Source organism: Columba livia, chromosome 5 (assembly GCF_036013475.1).
Source record: "Columba livia isolate bColLiv1 breed racing homer chromosome 5, bColLiv1.pat.W.v2, whole genome shotgun sequence".
Classification (NCBI taxonomy): domain Eukaryota; kingdom Metazoa; phylum Chordata; class Aves; order Columbiformes; family Columbidae; genus Columba; species Columba livia.
In genome coordinates, this window is record NC_088606.1 from 65,444,444 (window position 1) to 65,464,187 (window position 19,744).

The following is a 19,744-nucleotide window of genomic DNA, read 5'->3' on the forward strand; positions in this document are numbered from 1 at the left end:
CATCTTCTTATGGTGGTGACTAGAGGCTGGTTAAGTCCAGGGCTGTGTTATATTGGTACACAGAACAGTAAACAATGCCTGTCGTAAAGAAACAGTGATCTAAAAAGGTGGCAGCAAGAGGAAAGGGATATACAGAGAAGCAATGATATAGTAACATAATATTCATTTATTATTATTTTTTTTAAGCTGTTTGTCCCCAGAAGATACCTTAAGTGGATTGGTGAAGGAAAGCAGCTTGCTGAACCTGCACAGGAGATAAAAGATGATAGAATGAAGGTGAGGAGAAGAAATTGAGAAAGGAGGGGAGAAAGGTAAATAAATTGGGTAGACAGTCCTGAGTCTGAGCCTTGAAATGGTCTCAGACTGGAGATAACTCCTTTTTATGTTGAAAAGTATAGGTTGTTTATACATATATACATATATTTGTATGTATGCATGTAATTAATAGCAGACATGTGTCACAGAGTCCAGCTACAGCTTTGGTTTCTGAGGCCCCAAAATCCATTTTTAAAGCTGTGAACATTTTGTGTCCCTCTTCAGAGACGTTATTTTCTGGGCAAGGTTTGCTAATTTGGAAAGAAATTGAGTGTGTGAGGCTTTGTGGTTTTGGTATCTCAAAATCGTTATAGTCTAACCTTGAAATTTTGATTCATTTTCCTCCTCATTCATTGATGGGGAAAAAGAACAGGTGAGTTGGGAACTTTCTTGCGTTTCAGAAACCAAAGCACACAAAGGCCTATTCTCTTTGTATTAAGCATCTTTACTGAAGTGCTCAGAAAAAAGTGAGGACATGAAACGTTAGTTTTTTTTAATGTGTATTGGAGATGGATTTGGAGTTATTTTTTCATTTAGCCAGGGAAGTTGATTATCACTAATAATGCTGCCTATAGTGTTTCACTGTAATATTATTTAAAGGAAATGTTTGAGCGTTTTCCCACATCAGTGAGACAATGTCCCTTTCCCTGCCAAAGATCCCATTCACACAGATCCTCCTCCTTCCTATAGCTGGAAGGTGAAATTTGGCATTTTTCCTGTAGCCCAGCTGCCAATTTACCATCATTGATCGTTATCAGGAGTGGTTTGACTGAGGTGTCTGATGTACAGCGAAGCGTGTTCTTGGCTCCGTGTGAGATATCGGCTGTTCCAGGTCTTGGGGTCCTGCTTGTCCTGGTTTATGGGAGGTTGGGCTTCATAACTGGTTGTCGTTTGCTGAGAGACGGCTCCTATGACATAATTAAGTTGTAGCGCATTGATTAGTTGCTCTGTGTGTGTGATGGGAGCTGAAGAGTTTGCTAGCACCCATGCTGTAAACAGAATTCCTAATCCAATTCCTTGGCATTCAATGGAAGTTCAATTATTGAATCCCTACCCAGTGCTCTTTTAACTTAATATTCCACTCTGTGTCCCCAAAATGTGACTGTGTCTGTTAAGAAAGGTATTATGACATTGTGTGAATTACTTGCGTTTAGTATAATCCTCAGACAATTGAACAGCAAGAAAAAGAAAACAAAGTCTATTGGAATCTCCTTCTTCAACAGAAATCAGATTTTTGTCATGTGAAGGTACCTCATAGTATTTAGTACCTTAGAGTTTACAAATAAATGACATGGCAAGAACTTATCACAACATGATAACGCACAAGATACTGTAAATACTCTGGACATTGATTTGAGTTAATTTCTAAAACCACAATTTAATCACTAGTGAGATTATTATTTCTAACCACTCAGCATCACACCTGGCATCAATGCCTTGCTTTGGCAGAGTAGCTGGCAAACTAAAATATAAAACTGGAAGGAATTTTAAAAATTCAATTGATCGTAGTATTTTATGATCCTTCTATTTTGATTTAGTGATGCTTGTTTCATTTTGAGTTTTTCAGTCCTGCATTGTTAGGATTACATATGCCATAGGAGAATTTGTTTAAAGATAATTTTTATTGGAAGTAAAATAAAAACTGGAAATCTTTCTGTTATTCTAAGGCTTTATAACAGCTTGTTTGTACAGAGTCTAAGTTTGGAGCCAGATTTGACTTGTCCTTTAAAGTAAGAATAGGCTCAGAACACTGTTCGTAAATACTGCAGGATTTGTCAGTGCTCAGAAGAGTTTGAAGATATTTGAATTGTTTGCCAGAGGGAGCCTTTACACTCATGGAGTTCAGGCTAAAATATATATATGTCTGTATTGTACTTTACTAAATATCGTTTAGCATTAGGTGTGTGACAGCTATCCTTATTGTTGATACTTTTTTAACATTTTCATAATCTATTAATCATTTGTTATCACTTTATAAACCATTTGTGAATGTACCCTGAATTAAAAAAAAGTGTGACCATTCATTTTTTCCCTCAAGTTTAATATTAAAGGCAAGTCCAAGGCCAAGATGGGCACAGGGAGGATTTAGGGAGCTGGTGTAGTTTATATTTTGGCCAGTCAGCTGAGTTACCACGTGGAAGTCAACTTAGTGCAGAAAGTTCACACAGTGTAACACGCTGTGGGCAGTATTAGCGTTGATTTACCCAATCTGTTAATGGTGTGGTCTGTCTAGACCTTTGGAACATTCCTTAGCTCCTTATTTAATGGAGGAGGAATCACTTCTGAAATTAGCATATAAATTGTCTGGAGTCAGCAGCCCTTTAAAACAGTGTTCTACCTTTGTGTCATGGCACAAGAACTCTGGGGAAAACAGTAATAAAATAAAAGCCCTTGTCAGGCATGTTCTCGTGAAGAAGCTCTCGGCTTTAGATTGCATGCCGAAAAAGTGCATAAACCTAAGTTTAAAATGAGGAAATGGTCATGATTTGATTTGGGTAAGTTGTATTTATTTAGTCCTGTTGATAAGGGGAAGTGTATTATGATACGGAAACATCTGGCAAGGTCTATTCGTGTAGGAGGTTTACGTATATGTAATTGAAACTGGAGGCTTTTCTGACTTTGACATTTATATTTTTTTGCTTTTGTTGGTCTTCCATATAACTTTATATAAGCTGTGCTGTGTGGTGCATTGATTCCAGGGCTCGGTACAGCTGAGGCTGCTCCTGGTGCCATTTCTGCAGAAAGAAGGACCTATTGGAGACAAATCCTCCTGCCCGGCTCTTGTTCTTCTCTTGGCTCTCCTGAGGTCCCGTACATACTTGTTCCCACTTTCGCTGCCAAGAGCAACATATCCTTACGTTATCACTTTCAAGGGAAGATAATATAACACGCGTGCAGCTCCTGAATTTGTGCAGGAATTGGGAACTTGCTTTTCAGAGCGTATGTGTGTGCAGAGACGGAAAAGAAACGACGATGTGACGTGGTGGGTTTATTTGGCGTGAACCTGGGATGACCACACTGAGCAGTGAAGCCAATCAAATCTTTGTCCTCCAAAATCATGTGGTCTGAACGTGCTGTGTACTCCGCAGAAAAACTATGCCAGGAATGTTGCTAGAGAGCTTTAAATGTTTATTTGGTGCTTATTTTTCCTCTCCCTTGCTCCAAGTGTTTTAATCACAATGAAACCAGTTGCCCAGGTAATAAATGGGAAATAATGTAATTACAGAAAGCACTAGAAAAATACCTAAAATAACATTTTTATGTGTGACTGAATGACAATTTAAAGTTGAGATATTTCCTTACTTCCCAAGGGTTATATACTGTATTTGTTACTGAAAATGGCATACTGAAAATATTGTTCCCTTCCAAAAATGGTTTGTGGCCAGAAAAGCCTTCAAGATGCTGGATCTTCAGTTTGTGATGGTCCCAGTGTCCATTCCGTGTGCCACACCGGTGTTCTGAGGAAAGGTATTTCAGGGCTGTGAGAGAGAGGATAGTGAAGAACTGTTCAAGAAGGAAAAACACCCCAACAAGCCAAACCCCAAGCCAGCTCCCTCAAAACAAGCGACTTTTCTGATGGCAGAGTAGGGCATGAGGAGAGTAATGTCATAAATGCTTTATCCCAGCTTCTGTTCAAGTAACTTCAAGATTATTTTATATGTGGGCAGTCCCAGTGACCGTCTGATTGCGATGCTGTATTTAACCTTGTTTTAGTATGGCGATCTCAAACTCGTAATTTTAGTTGTTTTTTTTTCTTTTAAATTTGTTCTTTTTTAAATTTATCTTTTAAATTTTTTTCTTTCATCTACATTTTTATATTTTATTTTTTTATTTTTATATTTTATTTTTTATTTTTATATTTTATTTTTTATTTTATTTTTATATTTTATTTTTTTATTTTATTTTTATACTTTTTAATATTTTTATCTTTTATTTTTCATATGAATATTTTTATCTTTTTTTTTTATATGAATATTTTTAATTTTGTTTAAAAAAAAAAAACAGATGTCTAAACATGGGAATACCAATGGGTGCAAAATTACGTGCAGCGAGCAGGGTTTGTGTCTGTACCGCTGCTCTGCCTGGCACAGGGAGGCCTCGGCTGGTGTTCGTGGGCCGTAACTGTGATGCTAAAACAAAAACCAATGTGACAGGTGAAGGGTACGGCTTGAAGTAGAACACAGGAGTCCTGGCTTCTACGTGCCCGTTCCAGTTGGGGTGAAATGGGTACACGGAGGCGAGCGATAGCGGGTATTTTGTGAGCTTAGCAACCAAAGACTTGAGTTTATTTCACAGGCTTTAGAGAGCGGCTGATCCAAAGATAACCGCCCTCAAAAGTGTTGGAATGCCCGGGATGAATCAGTGCAGGCCACTGTTCCTGCTGATGTGGGGTGGGCTGGAGCGATTTGGGACAGGCACAGATTTGGGGAGGTGCTGGTGCAAAGTCTCACACGCTTCTCTGCACCCCCCCCTGCCCAGGCCTCACTGCTCAGTTTGGAGAGGTAGTTTTGAATTTGACAAATACCTCTGCAAGACTAAATTGGGTCATTTTTACACTAAGTCAGACCCAATCCTGTGACAAGAAAACCTGCTGCATTCACTACAATGTTGCATGGCACAGAGTTATGCTCTGACATTCTGCATGTCACAAGCCCTATATTTATTTTATTTTATTTTAATTTTTATTTTTTTATTAGTCCCCAGTGGAAAAGGGGCTTTGAATTTTCTTATCTTGTGCTCCTCTGATATTTTTGTGCCTTGTGGTGAATGAAGTATGCTTGTTTTTATGTTTTTCTTTTAAAATCCCCCTGTTTCAGTGGCACTTCAAATGTTTGAAGGGTTTCCCCCCCTCCCTTCTTACTCAATTTAATTGGAATTATGGTGCCTATCAAAAAGTATTACTGCAAGGTGACCTGGAAATAATCATTTCCTTTCATCTATACCAAACATTTGTAGATCGTTAAAATGTCACGAATTAAAAGGTCTCATTCACAAAGAAATGGCTTTATAGGAGCACAGTAAAATACGAGATTTCATTATATATATATGTATATATAAAAAAAGGGCCATGTTGTTGTATTCCTGGCTCACAGAGCAAACCTCCACCACATGTGGAATGCATGGCAGGATGTAGGACCCTCTGAGGGCTGGATATGTGAAGGGGAAGAGGACGTGGGGGGAAATAAAAAATAAGAATAATTAAAAAAGCACTTATGATTCTGAGGAAATGACCGTTTCCATTGACAAACGGAGCATGTGCTCGGGGTCTCCGGGCGGATTTGTGCGGGGATCTTGCTCCCCATGTGCGCGCATTCCTGCGGATGAGACAGGTGTCGGAGCGCGGCGGTGCCCGAGGACGCAGCACCCTCCCGCGCTATCGGCGGCTGGACCGCATGATGGATCCCAAAGCGGCCAAGCACAACTGCTGGGGGCTTTGCCAAGAGGCTGGAGATGCCAAATGCTGCGAGAGAGGGACCCGTGCCAGCTTGGCACCTTGAGGCCGTGCGGCTGCTGCTGGCGTGGAGTTGTCATTGTAACGTGCTGGGGGGAACGGGACCAGAAACTCTCTTAAATAGTTCCCGGTGAATGAAGGTCTCTGATTGTTGTGAATATAAAATATTCGTGTGGCTTTGGCGTCTCTCCAGACTCGCGGTGGTGAAATCGGAGGATTGCCTCCTGGCAGCTGAATTTATTTGTGCCCCAGCCCCCAGCATCACACTGGAAATAAGAGGGGGAACTATTTGAAAACAATTGAGGGCTGGGGAAAGAGGGTCATTGGCTTCTGGGATTTGGATCAGTCCCTGAGCTGAGTGGATTTAACCGATGCTGTAATCTTTTGGCACCTGTTGCAGTTTTTGGCAGTGGCACAGGACAGCTTGGATTGCACTGTGACTGGAGCAGCGAGCATATGTCTGATACCCATCCCAGAAAGGGTGACTTAGTGCCCTTAACGCCCTTCCTATTGTTTTTCTCCCACTTTCCCTCCTCTTATTCATCAAGCTGCTCTTAGTAGTTATCATTATGTGCAAACAAGCATCTATCAGCATCTTCAAATCAAACACATCAAGGATGAAGCAAGAGGAGAACAGGGATTAGGAGAGATCTGTATTATCAGATTCCAGTTGCTTTTTCTTTTGGTTTTGAATTGTTTGCCTGGCACTGGATTTTTAAGAAGTGAGGTAAACAAAGCACTCCAGGCAAAGTGATACGTGTGCTATAATGCCTGAAATGTAATCAGAAGAGGAATATTTCGGTTTATAAATATGCTAATGAAAATAACCAAGTATGTATCTTCAAGAAGGGAGTTCAGTGGACCCATGAAAGGAAGTCTCTGCCTACATGTCTCTGCACTGATTGCACATCTGTAAGTGGCTGCCGTCCAGCAAAGCTCTTAAGTGCATGCTTAACTCTCAGCACAGCTTGGCTACGGCGATGTTGCTAACTTTGGCATGTCAGCTTTTCTGCGTTCGGGACATTCACATGCCCAGTGTTAAGCACATGTGCCCCTTCTGGATAAATAACTCTTCCTTGTGTCCTACAGGCCCGTAGCCAGGAGTACAAGTCCCATTTCCACCAGAGTTCCCTGCTCCTGCAGAAGATGTTGAAGATGAAAACAGGGCTGTGCATCACCTGCAGCTCTGTGGTTTTTGCCCTTCGTTTGGACATCACTGAAATACAGAGGTACGAACCCCCGAATAATGTTACAAAGCCTACAAATACTGCATGTACTTTACCTTCCCTGGTGCCCTTGAATCAGTCCAAGGATTCCCAGGGATCTCTTGAACGTAGTCTAAAATCTGTGAATTAAAATGTGTTTGCTTTTCAGAAGGTGTCTGCAGGGCACCGCAGTCACCAGGGCAGCTCATTAGGCTCTGATGGACAGACCCATTCTTACAGATTAGATGAGCAGGTTGACTAGATGTAATGAGATTGTCCATTATCACCCACATTGTCTTAAATCCCTATTTTAAATGTGTTACCAGTACAGTCTGTGTAGAATTTAGTGGTGTTTATCGAAAATGTCTCCTCAAGTCACCCACAAAAAATTGTGGCAAAGGCGTAAAGATATCACGCTCAGATATCACACTTTACATCCACATTGCTGCATCACAGCTGTATATATTTGTACTGCTGGAAAGTCTAAGGTTTAGATGCATTAAAATTTATAATTGTGTTTGCTGCCTTGTGAGTAGTCAGTTTTGAGAGCTGGGGTGATTAGATTTGAAGAGCAAGTCCTCAGGTTCTGAGGTTGGTTCTTGGTATTATAACTAAGCTTTGTCATCTAGAAAATCAATAGAAGGCCTTAGGCTTCCTGTCTACCTGCAGATTATTAAACAAGGTGAACATTGCTAAGGGCAGCTCAGCTGCTAAAGCTCTTAAATGAGGATATAAGGATAATTTAATTGAATATCATCTAAGAGCCACAGCTCAGAGATCCCATTGAGTACCTCTGTCAATATACCTGGTTAAAAAAAGAGAAGAAAAATTCCGTCAGTGACAAACAACTGTACTCATAAGTAAAGTCCAAGCAATGAAACTTGACTAAATATTCCGTTGTGTGCAGTTCAGAGTCCACTCAGATGTTTTCCGGACTACCATCTGCATGAGGAACTGACTGGGCAAATAACTGATTCTCTCCAGTAGCTCGTTGGTATGCCCGAGGTGGGGTTCCAAAACAGGAATAGCTGGCAGGTTGCTGAGTTTCGTTTGTACCTTCACCAAAGCCTGTTGGTATTACAGGGATCATAGTGCACCTCTGTTCTTTGCTACCTGTACTTTTTTTTTAAGACAGTTCATTTCTCGGAGATCATAAAAAATCCAGATGGGGAAAAAAAATAACCTGTTGTGAGGAAGTTCTTATCTGCTACATCGAAATAATTGAAGATGGCTTTCTAAATAGTCTGAAGAAGTTTGCTTATGGGCTAAGACCCAAGTTTCCCTAAAAACAGAAAAAAAAGGCAAGTTTGAGAAATACTTTAAAATATCTTTGTCCAGCTTTTAGCCCCTGGAGGAGGAAGTGAGAAATTCAGAGAGCACCATATGTGACAGATGCTGCTCAAGCTGCTGAACACATTACTCAAAGATGCTCTGTAACCATCACGTTGTGAGCAAGGAAAGAATGTGGATGGGATGGAGGAAGAACAGTCCGGATTTACTGTGAGCACATCTGTAGCCTCACCGTTCTCACATGATGTAAAGAGGTCCCTGGAGCTTTCCTAAATGTATATATCTCTATAGTGCAAGGCAACGTCAGCCCGGGGAGCCCTCGGGTTACCTCTGAGCAAGCTGGCACGCCTGTGGTAGATCACCACACAGGGATACTGGCGTCAGTGCCAGGAACAGTAAAGCTCTGTTACTACCATACATAGTTAATTAGCTCGTGTGTCACACTGAGCAAACACGGCTACATCGCTCCTGGTTCTGCAGCAAAGTTAATTGAGGCTGGCATAGGGATCTTCGCCCCAATGTGCGGTGCGGACATACCTGGGAATGCCCTCCTATTCTTGACTGAATACTGTATTTTTGCCTAAATGTGTCAGGAGTGTAACTGCAGGGTGGGAAAAAAAGAAGGGCAATATACATTCGCTTAACTTTAGAAGCTAAATTAAACATTTTGACTTAAATATCTTCTATAGCAGCTCCCTGCAGGCGTTTCCACAGGCTTCGTCAGAGCCAACCTAGAGGCCATGGAAAAGGTTTGACAAAAGCCGAGCCAGGACGCTGGTCCCGGCCCCAGATCCCAGAACACAATCTGCCTCTTGGCACCTCGGGCTCGCAGCTGCCAGGCGCTCTCCTTATGTGGTCACCGGCGTTGGCCGGGAGGCTGGAGCGGGGAGAAGGGGGGACCCATCCATCACTGCCAGCCGGGAGCCCGGGCAGCGCCAAGGCGCCGCGGAACCGGGCGCGTGTGCCAATTTTGCCGGGTAATCGGCTTGCTATTTGAAAAATGAAAGCGGCGTCTTGCAGATCCGAACCTTCGCCTTGACGGAATTCGAACCTTCGCATTTATGGGGTTTTGCAGCTGGGCGGGGAGAGCGGAGGTGATCAAATGGAGGTGTTTAAGGAGAGCAAATGTAGGAAGTGATTTGATTACTTTCGCAAGTGTTGCACCAGCCTCTCTGTACCAGCGAGACAAGGAGCCAGGCACGGTGCAGTGGGAAGCTGGAACGCTATGGACAAGCCGTAACCCATTGCTTGCTAAGGGAAATTAGCGCAGACTTCTTAGTTGAAAGCCACTTGTATAAAGAAAACATGTAAACAGAGAGAAGGGCCTGATATACTTGCTGGTTTTGTTTGTTTGTTTGCTTTTTTCCTAAAGAAAAAAACCTGTTATTGGGCATTATTACAATTTTCTTCTTTGTTTTCTTTTTTCCTGAACTTGTGAATTTGTAGCTTCTATGCTGTACACACTGCTCTCAACTACGCTTGGTAAACAAATCCTATGTGCTAATATTAAGCGTAAATGATATCGAATTATCTACCTACTGAGAGAATTTCTCATTCAGAAGTATGCCTCTGCCACAAGCCATTTTTGCTCCCCTCCAAAGCCCAATTCAGACCTTGCTTTGACTTTAGTAGAAGCCTAATTACATCCAAAAATATAGTTATCTAAAGAGCCCTTCAGGCATTTCATTATTCTTTGCAGTTGAATTCACTGGCCACCCTTGTTCGGCTGAAAATTTTCAGCATATGTATACAATGGATTATAAATTATTCCTAAGATAATATTTGTAGTTTGAAGTACAATCTGGTTGCTAGTAGACATAGAAAAGTAGTGCCTGTGTTCTTCATCACTGTGAAGCGGAAACTCAGGCTGGAAGCTCTGTATTTAAAATAATAAAAAGCAAAAATCTATGGACTCATACTGAGGAAGAACTATTTGGAACCTCTGTGAAACGTCTGATTATTTCTCATGCACTCAGTCCTAGTGGAATGAGGTTAACACATGTCCAAGCAGAGGCTAAGGAGATTTTGGGTTACATTTCTACCCCTAGATGGAGTGTTCTGCACACTGGTATTTATTTTTTTTTTTTTTAAATATTTGGGGAGAATGGAGCTGTGTTAGAAGCCTTGAAATGCCTCTTGTTCTGAATTCCCTTTACAGCGTATCAAGTGCTGCCCATTGGGACTGGGCTAACTGGGTCCCAGAGACCATTTAGAAGAGAAAAATCAAAATAGGGTTTGTTTGTAGAGTTGATCGGATGCTATAAAGGGCATTGCAGTTTCTTAGTGTCTCTTTTTTGTTGGTTAGTGATAGATACATACCTAAAAATGCAAGAAGCCTATACGTGACAAAGTGTCACTAATTACTACAAAACATCTAATACTTGCAGAGCTGGGTGTTTCTGTGATTTTCATGGTATTCCCTTCACTTAGTACACTGTGAACACCATGGTAACCTTAACCGCTTGTAAAACATTTTAATAGTGACCACTGTAATATAGTGGTTGTGTGCAAACAGCATGCACCCCTGCTTCGGAGGTGTTCCTAACATTTTGGTTTTGTCCCAATCCGAGTAAAAGGTTGTGCCAGATTTCAAGAACTGAATCCTCAGCTTGCCAAACAGGGAGCTTGGAAGTAAGTTCTCCTCTGTTCCAGCTTCTGCCTTTGATCATCTCTGGAGTTTCATTGATACATTCCTACCCAGCGCTCCCAAGCTTAGTGAACCATGGTTCCAGAAAGCACTGTGTTGCTTGGGAAAAGCATTTGGCTATGGACCTTGTATTTGGGGAGGGGGGTGGGTGTCAGATTGGAAGCCAGCTCTTGAAAAAACCCCAAATTGTTTATGTGTGTGAGTGAGAATTCAGCTGTAGGCTCTTAGCTCAGGTATGTTCACATGTGGGCTTCTGCTTTAGCCCCCTGTAACAGGAGGGACCAGCTGCAAAGTTTGTCCCTGGACTGGGAGCTGAATTCCTGCAGAATCCGGGATTTTGCTTTGGACCTTTTTTAGATATGATGTAAATGCCAGCAGCTTCCTAACAACTGTTCTTGAGGCTCCGAGCAGAATTGAGAGCAGACCCTTGTGAGTTAGGGAATTGCACGAGATATCCCTTCTCAGCACTGAAAGGAAAAGCCCGACAAAACCTAAGCCATCTGACTGGAGTCCTGAGAAATGCTTTCCAGCTTTCAAAGAAAGAAAGGGTCTTAATTCAGATTTGCCGGAATCGTCTAATTAGCCCCTTTAATGCCATGCACCTTATAGTCTGTGCCACCGGATTCGTCCTATAAATGAGATGATGGGCTAATTCATCTTGGCAGCGGTAAACAGACCTTGTGATTGTCCTCCTTACAAACACCGGCCTGATTTTAAGCAAACGCTTTGACCAAGCCTGTGTCTTTGCTCCCTCCCTCCAAAACCCCTCCTTTTATATATATATATATATAGTTTTAATTATTATTATTATTTTTGAGTGCTGCCTGTGCCTCTTGCCCTCCTTCTTCCCCACCAAGCCAACCCACCCCGTCTCGCACACAGTGACATACCTCACACATTTGCCACTGCTAACAACAACCTGTCAACTCTTTCTTTGCACCGTGCTAGGCGCCCTTTGTTTCCGCAGCCCAGCAAGCCTTGCAGCTGTTGTCCGAAGCCTGCTCCGACAGCCTGTGATCAGTCAGCTGCAAAATCCTCCCTGAACAACTCGGTATTCACAGCTCTAATCGGGCCAGCGGACTGTTTCCTCCTCTCTCGCAGTAAATCTTTATCACTTGCGCTCTGCTCGTCAGTTCGTGGCGCCAGCTCTTTGGGCTGCTCTCTCCCTTTCCCATACTCTGCCGGGCTGTGTGCTCGGAATGCTAAACTCCAGCCTTGTTTAGCCTCGGGTTCTGCCTCGCTGCTGCAATCCACATGTTGGGAAGGGCCGAATTCCTGCTCCCTCCCCGTCTTTTAAGCTGCGTGTGCAGCAAGTTTGTACCTCTTCAAAGGCTTCCTCCTTCCCCCTGTTCCATACTTTATCCGTATAAATTAATTATGTGATTATCTTTCTGTTTCTCCCCAGCAGGCTGTTGTGCTTCTGTTCAAGAGCTGTCTTTGGGAGGAAGATGAGGGTGAGCTGGTGGTGGCAAGGGAAACCCTGGGGGGAAACTGGCACAAACCTTAATTTGATCGCACGCCCAGGGCTATTAACCTTCCTACTAATGGTCCCCCCTCGGATGGAAACACATTTCCCTCTATGCTGTCCCTGACTTGATGCCATCTCAGTCTTTAAAACGATTTCCGTCAAAGATGTTGGGCTGTGAGGAAGATATTTAGAATAAAAAAAAGTATCGAATTTGCTTTCTTATTATCCCAACCAAGTTGAGGAGAATCCGTGGAGCTTTTAGGGTGAGGTTTCCGTCAGCGTGAAGGTGCTGAGGATTTATATTCTCCCTTTATCTGCGCCTGTTGCTGCTTCTGCTACAGCGTGGAAACTCCTCCTGCCTCCTTCGGCAAAGTGTTGTGGGTTTTATTTCACTGTGTGCTATGCTTGGGCCTGGGATTGTAGATGATAGTGTAGTTAAAGCTTAGTTAAACAGCTCATTTTGCAAAGATACTCAACTAGTTTTTAAGTAAAGCTTGCTGGAGATTACTTCATAAAAAATAAAATACTCAGGGCAGTGAGGGTTATTTCAGTTTGTCAGGAAGCTGGGAAGCTTTTGTCTGAACATTGGTCTGAGGATCAAAATGTGATAGTGTTTGATCTTGTCTCTGAAGCTGAGGCCATCTCTGGCACTGGAAAACCCATTTATTTCTCTTTTTGCATTATCTTCCTCCACCTTTAAATCTCTATTTCACCTGTTCCAGGTGTGTGCGTGTTCACGTGCATGCAAGGGTGAAGATTAACCAAATACAGAAACATTCCTTTAAGAGCAAACTGAACCAACTTCAAAAAGATGTAATTGCTATTGGCTTTAGGAGGCAGCTGTAAAATAGATGCTGCTTGGAAAATCTGGGTTCATTTCTATTCAGACTTTCTGTGCTTCAGTTCCTCATCAGTATAGTATTTGCATGGTCAAAGTTAAGCTCAGCTCATCTATACAGGATTCTTACAATTTTGGCATTGGTGGTCAGTGCGAGCCTGTGAAAGGGTGCACAGAGTAAACTCAATGATGACAATCAATTGATGTGCAGAGGATCTTTGCCATTAGACCATATTATGCACGTATGTTCAGTAATGTGTGGCACTGCTTTATTCACTGAGCTCACAATTTGAGTCTGACAGCCTTGGAAATATATGAATACTTACATATTTGCACATATTTCCAGCAGTCTGTGGTTGTCTTTCCTTTCTGGCCATCCTGGCCGTGCTCCGTCTCTGTGCCCTTTGTCAACAGCTCCCGCACACTTCCAGGTGGGATGTCACTCCGTAAACAGATGTATAATTTTAAGCTTGATTCAGGAAAATCACTCAGATTTTGCTGGTATTTACCACTGAAGTGCCCTTTTCTCCCAGTATATTATCTAGTGAAACTGAATGTGCATGAACAAGATTTGAATATTGGCCTTTTTTTCTGTATTTTCTGTAGGCTGTCTACCAGGGCAGCAGTAGAATTACGATCTCAAATAGTATGGAGTGTCCCACAAACACTCTGATTGTACCATTTCTTGGGGGAAGGTTTGCTGCTGAAGGTTTTATGATGAGAGTCAGTCTGGTGGGGCATAAGAGAAAGAGGATACACCAACATGTTGAATTGCCTTGGGCAAATATAAAGATACCCCCTTGGGGTTCACTTTGCCTACAGCTTTGATGACTTCATCCTTTGGAGGAGATCCTAGTTGTGTTCCCTGAGCCCTACCAGCTACAAGTGTAATAGCAGAGTCTGAACTATCATATTTCTGTCAAATAGTGAGCTACTGGACACAGTTATTTTGTAATGTGATGGTCTTCTGTTTTATAAACCAGTGGTGGCTGGGGTGACTGAGATGGATAACCTATCTGGTGTTCTATGCACAAAAAACAGTTGATTTTGAAGTGTTATTCAATAACTTGCTGCACTTTAAATATATCCTTGTATATACTAACTTTATTTTTTAAATTTTGTTTTAGAAAACTCACGGTAGCTGGAATTTACACATAACCTGATACAGTGGCTTTGAATTACAAAGGAAGATTCTAACAGTCTGAACTGGAAGTGCATAGAGCAAGGAGAAGACTCTATTAAAGTTATTATTTTTCTTTAAAAAATGAAACCAACTTAAACCGCAGCACAATATTTTGACTGTACATAGAAGCAAAGCTGTGCACAGCCCAGCATATACTTTCCTTAAGACGTTGCCACTGTCTGTGTGTCTTAATTCTCCTCTTTCTCTATTGATGCTTGTGCCATGAAATGAGGTTCTTTTAGAAGTGAGTTTTTTGGGAAGGGTGCAGCTGGTGTTCACCTTGCTGTGGTTGTAATTCTGTGGTGCTTAGCAATGTGGGCTTCCAATAATCAATTAGGAAAATGTCTTGAAGCTGTGACAAGAAGGTTTTAATCTCTTATTTTCCTCAGAGCTTTGTACCACAGGTGAAAACTCCTCGCAGGGGGCAAATATTCCTAATGGGAACGTATTGTTGTTCAGAGCATCGTATCTCAGCTCCCTTGTCTTAGAGAGGTAAATTCAGTCTGTTCTTCATGTTTACCCAAACCTGCAATGGAGACTTTGTGGGTTTTTTTATTGCTGTTTAGTTACTGCTATATGATGACTTGTTTATGGCTGTAGGATGAGCAGAATTTGAGAAGAGTTTATTGGTTCCTTGTTCCGAATTGGAAGTGGACTCGACTTTTCTTAAAGCACCTGCGTGCATATATAGGAGCACGATATTTTATTGCTCTGCTTTTTTTAAGGACCGATGTCGAGTGTCTTTTTCTAATTCTTCTATTTGTCTTTTAAGAAAACCTCAGACCCCAGCAACTTTCTATTTGATTCCCCTTCAAGTTATTGATGATATGCTTACACAGTAATTCCATTTTAAAGTAGTCTTTTAGTCTAGGAATTTCCTTGTCTGATTTACCTCAGACTTTCCAGAAAAATTCTACCTTGGCAAAAACTTTGCACCTGTGGAAGTTCAAGGAAATTGGTTCAGCTTTTGCTAAATGAGGAAGGGATTCTGCCAAAATTTGCTTTGTAATGAAGGGCTGGTTTCAGTGTGGGTAGACTGTTTTTTTTCATAATTAATTATTAGGTAACATGAGTGCGTAATCAGTCTCATAAAGAGAAAAATATTACTGAATGAGTCTTATGTTGCTTTTAAAAATGAGTTTCTGTTTCTTCTTTGGCTGCCCAGGGAAGAGTGCGCACTACTAACCCATCATCTTTAATTTTGTGAGCCGCTTCTTGTGTGCAAATTTCCTGTACATCTTGAACAAAACCGTGTGAAGGATGAACAAAGAATGAGGGGGAAAATTATAAATGGATCCATGTGACTGCCTCTTCTCCAGACGCGTCTTTTTTCTTCCTCGCTTAAGGAGTTTAGAGGGAAAGCAGGGCCATGTTGTTAAAGCTGATGGAGTATCTTTCTCCCTCAGGGTATTTCTTTAATCAATGTTTCTTTATACCATTAGGTCATCTCCTCTTTTTTAATTAATTTTTTTTTCTGAAGAAGCCTTGTTTTGTACATTTTCATGCATCCTGACGTTTATTCTCAGAATTCTGGCCTGATCACTTCCTCTCTTTTCCTCAAAATTTCTGCCGTTTTATCTATTTTAAGTGCCGGAGCACAAAGATAAGCCCATCATAGTTCTCTCATTTTCCCCAGCCATCCCCCCCGCTTCCCTCCCTGTGATGAAAAAAATGAAAGGTCTCATGGTCTTACAGATTTTCTTTATGCTTATTTTGGCCTATTTGCAACCCAAATACATCATCATGCTATAAGGCGGCTCTCTAAGGCTCTTGGATCAATTAAAGGTAGCCCTATTCATTGCCAGTACAAACCTTTGCCTATTAACTCTTTCAAAGGGCATTTGTCATCACAAAAAGCTGTGAATGCCGTCTGGGTTCATTGATTAAAAAAAGGTATTGTTTTAAGGCTGCTGAATATCTTAATTAGTTGTAATCAGAGGGTAGCTTGTGTCTGTAAAGCGATACAGTTACCTTTCACCTACTTGCCTTATTTTCTGTGTTTTTGAAAGGAAAAAAAAAATCTCAGATGCAATTCAAACACACTGTTTTTAGGGTACAAGAGCAACACGCTTGCTGATCAAGCTATAATTTATGACGTTATTTTGTGAAGCCAAATATTTAATATGGTGACCCAGATTACATCTCATCAGTCTGCGATCAGCCAAGAGTGAGTGCATGGAGCAGCGCTGCTCATTGCCAGCGATCACCCTCCTTTCTTCACTCCCAAAATCCAGCGTCTCTCTCCTGGAAATGTCGAAATCCACCCCAATTCTTCAAGCACTTGCACGTGTGCTCAGCTTGAGCACAGGAATTGTCTGTTAATATAGAATATACACAGCACTGTTTGGCAGATCAAGATAGAACAGGGTAATATTAATGTTTTCTAGACCAGTAGTTCACGTGCCACAAGTGTTGTCTCAAGTTATTTGGGGCTATTTGTCAACGTGTACCAAAGCGCTGGAAAATGGTTTTAGCTGGAAAAATGTCTTTCCTGCTGTTCTGTGAATCAAAACATTTCAGTAGTTAATGATACAAATTTCTTTCCTATTTAGAGACCCTTTCAAAAATTGAAATCAACACTTTTCCTCGGTCTTTATGAAAACTTCTGTGTGTGCTTTTTGCTTTCTTGGTTTATTTTCCTGAGGAAAACATCGTAGTTTATATTTCCTCTAAAATAATTTGCTCAAATCAAATGGTTATTTATGTGCCTCTAATGGAGGCGTCAGGGTGAGGACAGAACCATGCAGTCCTGTGTCTTGATGGTTCTTGATGGTTTGTGTCATTTAACCCTCACCCTCTGGAGATGCATTTCCAGAGAAGGCGATTTGGGGACATACGCTTTTCTTTCCGTATTTCTGCAAATATCTTCATACAGGGAGGAAAAAATACTTGACAAAAAAACACTTGTATGAAGTCACAGTTGTTAGAAATATGTGCTTTTGTGCTTGAATAAGATACTGGATACAATAATAAAAATAAATAGCATTTGATTTGTTTCATTATGGGAAGGAGAGGGGACACAAGTAATGTCTTAAAGGGAGTCCCAGTTGTCTGGGACAAAACGTTTTAGAAAATCTTTAGAAAATACCTAATGCTACTTGTGTTGATCAAATTGGTGGTGCTGGGTGGTCATCTGGAGAGCAGGGCAATGCCAAGTCTGGGAACCACCAGACCTATGAATCTCTAACACTCAACTTGTGGTTTGCTAGTGGATTTTATTACAGGAAATCTGTGCAGGATTCTCGAGGCAGCATGGCAGAGTCATGGTAATGCGGACAGTCCCGTATCCAGTGTCTTATTTTCCAATTAATAAGTGTACTAGACAATGGCTTGAAGTTAGAATATGCTTTTATTTTAAATATGGTTTTTAACTTTTTTTCCAGAAGCCAAGATGATACTTGCACTTCCCTCGAAGGACAATTTTGCTGCACATGCCTAGATTTTACTCCTTTTTTTTACTTTTACAAAAATGCTTCAAAACCCATAATTCTGTCTTCTATGGGCTGCACAGGTAAGAGCCTATTACCATCTCTGTTTCATAGATGGAGGAAAAACAGTCTGATAAAGATTAAAATCCCAGTTCAAGCAAATGCAAAAACTTTACCACACATTTTAGCGTTCCTACAATTTTGGCATAAACTACCCTGAAAAGTTTCTCTGGGATGCTGTCAGAAGCAAAAATAGAATATGCATTTGAGTTGCAGACAGTACCTCAACCACAGCGTTCCTCACTGCAATGTGTGCACATAAGAATTTTTCTTATTATACTTGATAAATAAAACTATGATGCATGGCATGGTCAAGCAGGAGAGAGATTTGTTTTCACAGTTGGCTATTTAACTCAGCAGTTGATATACTACGGTATTGAAGTTCATTTTGGTGTGGAGATCAGTGCAGTTCTAACCTTTTCCTTCAGCTTTGTACATTTTCACAGGAGTGTATGGTGTCTTTTCTTTGGTCAGAAGCATTGGAAATATATTTGGAGGAATAAATATGTACATTTCTATTGTAACTGTGATGTGCATATGTATTTATATCTAATGGTATTGTGTGCCTTGCTCTATGTAACATTTTTAGGTGTCTGTACAAGTTGGAGATTTATGAAGTGTGACTCATTTTTCCTTCTCCACACTGTTCCAGTGGAAGCTCAGACTGCGATGAGAAAAACTCATCCGCGTTATTAAGAATTCTGATAAAGTAGGCTGAATAAATTTGTTTTCTTTGTGAGCCTTAATCCTGTGTTGTATTGGCTTCTCGGACATGCCTAATTTATTTGGAATTCCATTCTGTTCCTGACAGCATTCCTGATTAGCGGTTTGATCACCCAGAGCAAAGTTACATACCAGCTTTCAACTCTTGTAATCTAGCAGTGTAATTTTTTCAAATGGACTCTTTTCTTTCCTTCTTTGCCCCAGCTCCCCTTCTTTTTGTGTGCAAAGAGACTTTAAAAATAAGCGGGATAACCTGTTAGTAGAATAAAAAACTTGTTCAAAAGACAATAGAGCTCACTGAATCCCTGATTTGGGTCCGGCCACAAAGCTGCTGATGCAAAGTTCAGACGGGAATATGGAAAAGTCCAAAATAATAGATAGGCAGATCAGCCTGTGTTTATTGAAAATTGAGTGTTGTGTGGCTACAACAAATGTGACTTAAGAAAGCAAACCATTATGGAAACAAAGCCAAAGCATAAAGCCTAAGCTGTGCAATCCCACACCATTATTATTATTCTTATTATTAATAATATTATTTTGTAATTTAGTATGATATGGTAGGTCCAATAATGTACTGTTACTCGCATGGCTTTAAATAAAGTTATTTTTTTCTAGTTACACATGTATTTAGTAAGGACCTTTTTGAATGCAGGCGTATTTTTGATCATCTATCTCTAAAGTTTCCAAAATCCTGTTAATTTCCAAGTAAACCTTTATAAGAAATATTTCAAATATACCTTTCAGATATTGTAATGGCATTTTTAAATAGAAAAATAAGATTTGCAGCTGTGCCAGTTCAGCATGTGAAATATTTACCTCCCATCACTTATAAAGGATGACCGTCTGGTTTTGTACACAGTGAGAAGGAAACAAGGTTTATAAGTCACAAGAGCCCAAAGTTTGGTGGCCACAGCGCTTGTCTTGACCATATAATGTTTTGAAGACCATTATCTGTCTTTCTGTTTTCTTCTGATTCTGAAATTTATTGATCTGAAAATCAGCTCTTGACAAATATTTCATCAAAGCAGGAGTGTGCGTTGCCAGTTTTCTGGATTTGAAAAACTGGCATTGTGATTGAAACACTCTTGTCAGAAATAATCCTAATAAAATTCTCTGCTAGACTGATGTGAATTCT

The 19,744-nt window shown here is 40.9% G+C and overlaps 1 protein-coding gene across 6 annotated transcripts in view; it reads left to right on the forward strand.

Moving 5' to 3' along the window:
- Positions 1–19,744, forward strand: part of TPCN2 (two pore segment channel 2) — a 61,689-nt gene that overhangs the window by 39,319 nt on the left and 2,626 nt on the right. For 2 of the 6 annotated variants that reach the window (XM_065065528.1, XM_065065529.1), the window contains one exon: positions 187–4,131. In XM_065065528.1, the coding sequence (XP_064921600.1) occupies positions 187–212 (26 nt within the window). In that variant the 3' untranslated portion in view covers positions 213–4,131. Of the gene's footprint in view, positions 1–186; positions 6,680–6,856; positions 6,997–17,781; positions 17,910–18,475; positions 18,596–19,744 lie in introns of those variants that run through there. The other 4 variants (XR_010473151.1, XR_010473150.1, XR_010473153.1 and 1 more) reach the window with 4 other exon arrangements.